The sequence below is a fragment of the Capsicum annuum genome, chromosome 4, assembly GCF_002878395.1.
Source record: "Capsicum annuum cultivar UCD-10X-F1 chromosome 4, UCD10Xv1.1, whole genome shotgun sequence".
Taxonomy (NCBI): Eukaryota; Viridiplantae; Streptophyta; class Magnoliopsida; order Solanales; family Solanaceae; genus Capsicum; species Capsicum annuum.
Genome location: NC_061114.1, coordinates 2,327,948 through 2,332,180, shown reverse-complemented (window position 1 = coordinate 2,332,180; position 4,233 = coordinate 2,327,948). Strand labels below are relative to the sequence as shown.

Sequence of the window (4,233 nt, the reverse complement as noted above, 5' to 3'; positions counted from 1 at the left end):
ACTCCCAAGGGTTTGAAACTAAAAACCCAAATAAATCAAGATTTAACCGTGGGTTTTCAAAATTGATTAGAGATTCGAAATCGCCAATCCACAGGCTTCAAGAAACACCCATTATTTTCTGAAATAGAGGTACGCGGGGTTTTTCTAAATTCTCATGGGCATAGAAAAATCATGTTTTAGAATGGGGTTTTTGAATCTATGTATATATTCATGTATTAAATGTTTTAACATCATTGTTTTGGTCTTTTGACCTCCCCTAAGGTGATTTGAGAATATAAATGTATGAAACCATGTATTTAAGAATGAATTCTTGTTGAGAGCATGATTTTCGGTAAATTCCCTCTTTAGTGAATTTTTCAGATTTCTCATAGCATATGAATTGTTTTGCAATGCATCCCTGAAAAGCACTATATAAAATGATTGAACTCTTGTTATGATTTTAAGGTGGTTTTAAATCACTAAAGAGGAAATCTAGCATGAATGTTTAATGTTCATAATGCATGTATTGAAAGAGTGCATGGATTTGCTAAAGGCACTAGACCACTATATGTTGATAAATTTTTTGCATGATTTTGACTTGAGTTTCGAAACACGAAATCTTCTATATCAGTTGCATGTTTTTGGCTGTCCAAATTATGATTTAAATGAAAGATTTAGCTTAATGTATTATGGCTCAAAAATCATGACTTGCAAGTCTTGGTATGACGATACCAATTTAGACCAATGCCATATCAAACTCAGACTAATAGACATTTTAGACTATCATGATTTAGACATTCAGAATGTTGTAGGTACAGAAAAGGTTAAAAATGGGCATACAGAGATGTTAGGTGGTTCCCTGAAGAGGGCTTGAGTTCAAGCAACTCATTGCCTAAAATCGTGGTTTGCCGACCTGGGTATATTATTATACGCTAACTTAAGTGTCATATGGCGTATCAGATTAAGGAACTCCAACCCTTGCGACATACTCGGGTTGGAGGCTTTCCCACCGAGTCAATAGCGGATTCCATATCGCCCGTGGAATATCAAACTTGTAGGGAATACCACCTAACTCAGAAGTAATACACAGATCAGAGTTTGAGATTTACAGACAGGTTACATGTTTTCAGAAGGTGCCCATGTGTTTTTTAGAAACTTTTTTATGCATAATGTTTGATAAACATTTGCTCTCACGTATTATTTATATAAATATATATGTGTGTGTGTGTGTTCAATTACTCTATTTTGGATTGCTTTGTGTTCCGGTACAATTGTGCTAACCCCCCTTCCTCCTAGGTACTGAGGCGCAGTTTAGGGGTCCAGATCCTCAGTAGAGTCTACAGACAAGGTTGTCTTAAAGTTCAGTTGGTGAGCCTTCTTTGCTTCGGAAGGCCTATTCATTTAGGTATTTATTTCAGTATGGCTTTTGGTCTGCTGGGGGCCTTGTCTCAGTTATTCAGATAGTATGTCAGTAGAGATTTTGCAGACTGTTGCAGATGTTTATTAAATATTGTTGGGCATGTTTTCAGGCCTTTAACTATTTTAAATTGTTGACCATGTTTCCATATTATTGGGTCTATTCCGTATTACTTTGATCATATGAATTATGTGCATGATTACCAGATAGATAGAGGGCGTTCCGGGCCTTCGGGTTTAGGAATGCTCGTCATGGCTAGGGCCTCGGTTCGGGTCATGACATTGCGTGATCCGGGCAAGTTAGCAATGCCGCTATAATTTTCCTTGCCATCCCTGTAAAGTATTCCACCTTTCCAGTGATCTTCTCCATTAAAGTATGCCACCATTTTTCTTCACAACTAGATTCGACATCCAAGATATTTCAAAGGAAAGTAGTATTCGTTGAAGCCAATAAAAGGGTAGCATGTTGAATAAAGCTCCCGTTATGCATGTGGTCTAAAAGAGGGCTGAACCAAAAGGGTCTATTGTACGTAGCCAGCCATACCCTGCATTTCTTCTGGAGGTTGTTTCCACAATGCTCAAACCAAGAACCCCCGGTTCACATGACAACGACTTTACCAATTACGCAAATGAGTTGGTTTAATTCCTCAATTCTATCAGCTTAGTGATTGGAGCAACCAAATAGCAAGATTTATTCATGTTCATTATTTGGCCAGAGATGTGTTCATAGCATAAGAGTTAAGAGAGAAAAAATATTAATAGTACCGTGGTATAAGTGAGTGATAAAAGGGCATTTTTTAGTGAACTGAATAATGAATAAAATAGTTTTTGAAGGAATTATTAATTTCATCATTATAGAAAGTAATTCATTAGACAAAACTTGACTATTAAGGAAGACTCTCATTGCCTGGGATAAATCCACAGTAAATGCACTGTTTCCAGTTTGACCTATAAACGAAATTGCTGAGACACATCCAAACTTAAAGAGGGTCCTATTACCCCCGGACTAATTTAAACCGTGTATTTTTGGCAACCTTACTGCCTACGTGGCACATACATGTGCCTACGTGAACCTTCAGTGTACTGATTCACGGAATGTGCAACGTATGTGCTATGTAGACACTAAGGCTGCCAAAAATAGGGTTTTAATTAGTTCAGGGGAGTAATAGGACCCCCTTTAAGTTGGAGTGTGTATCAGCAATTTCATTTATAGTTCTAAATGGAAACAGTGCATTTTCTCTAAATCCACTAATGCTAGGTTCACTAAACTTGATTAAAATTGAGATGGCACTATAGAATAAGTTAGTACATGTGACACTACTCTACACCGCACAATTCTACATAATATGAAAGCAAAACTATTAACGTTGACTTGCCAAGTCTTTGGTTGATTAGAGGACTTTTCTGCAACCATATTTATAATGCTGGAGGTTGTTTCATCAAATTTTTTGGTGAAATACCCTCAGGAGGTCCTTTCAAGAACCTCTCGAGTCAGTTTCTCATCTACAATGAAGTATTGTGTGGTTCTTCAAGATTTAATGTCCCGCCATGCCCCACATCATCAGAGAACAGATCAAATAGGAAAAAATTGATAGTTCTTTTTCTTTTGCTCGCAATTGCAGTTGTATTTGTTACTATGGACTTTGTGCTCCTATGGATAAGGAATAGAAGAGGTAAACAAGCTCCTCAACAAGCTGATTCGTTGTCTACCGTAACACGAGAAAGAATTTCATACTATGAACTGCTCCAAGCAACGGATGACCTTAGCAAGAGTAATCTGATTGGTTCTGGAAGTTTTGGCTCTGCTTACAAAGGTGTTCTCAGAAGTAGAACTGCCATTGCAATTAAAGTGTTCAACCTGCAACTGGATGCAGCATTCAAGAGTTTTGATACGGAATGTGAAGTTTTGTGCAGCCTTCACCATAGGAATCTTGTTAAAGTCATTACTACATGTTCCAATCTGGATTTCAAGGCTTTAGTGCTCGAGTATATGCCTAATGGAAGTCTTGAGAAGTATTTGTATTCACACAACTACTTCTTAGACATCATGCAAAGGCTAAGAATAATGATAGATGTGGCATGTGCATTGGAATATCTGCACCATGGTTGCTCGTCGCCTGTGATTCACTGTGACGTAAAGCCGAGTAACGTCTTTCTGGATGAGGATATGGTTGCCCACCTAAGCGACTTTGGTATTTCAAAACTTCTTGGTGACGATGAAAGTGAATTATACACTAAAACTTTAGCATCATTGTGTAACGATGGGGAATCATATTGATAAGGAGAACCATAGTCACATACATTGAAATAAGAATTCATCGTAGAAACAAAAGGAAAATAGAAAAGGGAGATTCCAGAATGCTAAAACTTTAGCTAAGAAAATAAAAGACAACTTCATAACATGAGCCCAAATAGATTATATTCCTCTACTATATATAGACATCTTCCCAGGGTCCCAAATGTAATTTGACATCTTGGTCAAATTCATTACAATTGTCCTCCCTCAATAAGAACCTTGTCCTCAAGGTTCAAGTATTGTTGTACAGAGACCATGGTATTGTTATGTTCCTCTTTTTCAGTGTTAACAACCCAAAAGAATTTTTCCAAAGCTTCTTTATCCAAAGAAACTTCCAACATTGATCCTTCTTTCTACTTTTCAAACCAGAGGATGCATCCACATCTAACAAGTTAATCACCAAAGAGTTCCTTGGAAAGAGAAAATGACAGAACTAAAGGGAAAACGTTGAACACCTGATGGAGCCTTGAGTTAAGATCACAGTTAATAGTTGGATAGATTCCTCTTGTCACTTTCAAAACCAACTTACTAGAAATCCAAGG

The 4,233-nt window shown here is 37.3% G+C and overlaps 1 protein-coding gene across 1 annotated transcript in view; it reads left to right on the top strand.

The window, feature by feature from the left end:
• LOC107869323 (probable LRR receptor-like serine/threonine-protein kinase At3g47570) overlaps nucleotides 1-3,939 on the top strand; it is a 44,411-nt gene extending 40,472 nt beyond the window's left edge. The window contains exon 2 of the mRNA XM_016715865.2: nucleotides 3,018-3,939. Coding sequence (XP_016571351.1) covers nucleotides 3,018-3,673 — 656 coding nt within the window. The 3' untranslated portion in view covers nucleotides 3,674-3,939. The remainder of the gene's footprint in view (nucleotides 1-3,017) is intronic.
• Nucleotides 3,940-4,233: the final 294 nt, after the last annotated feature.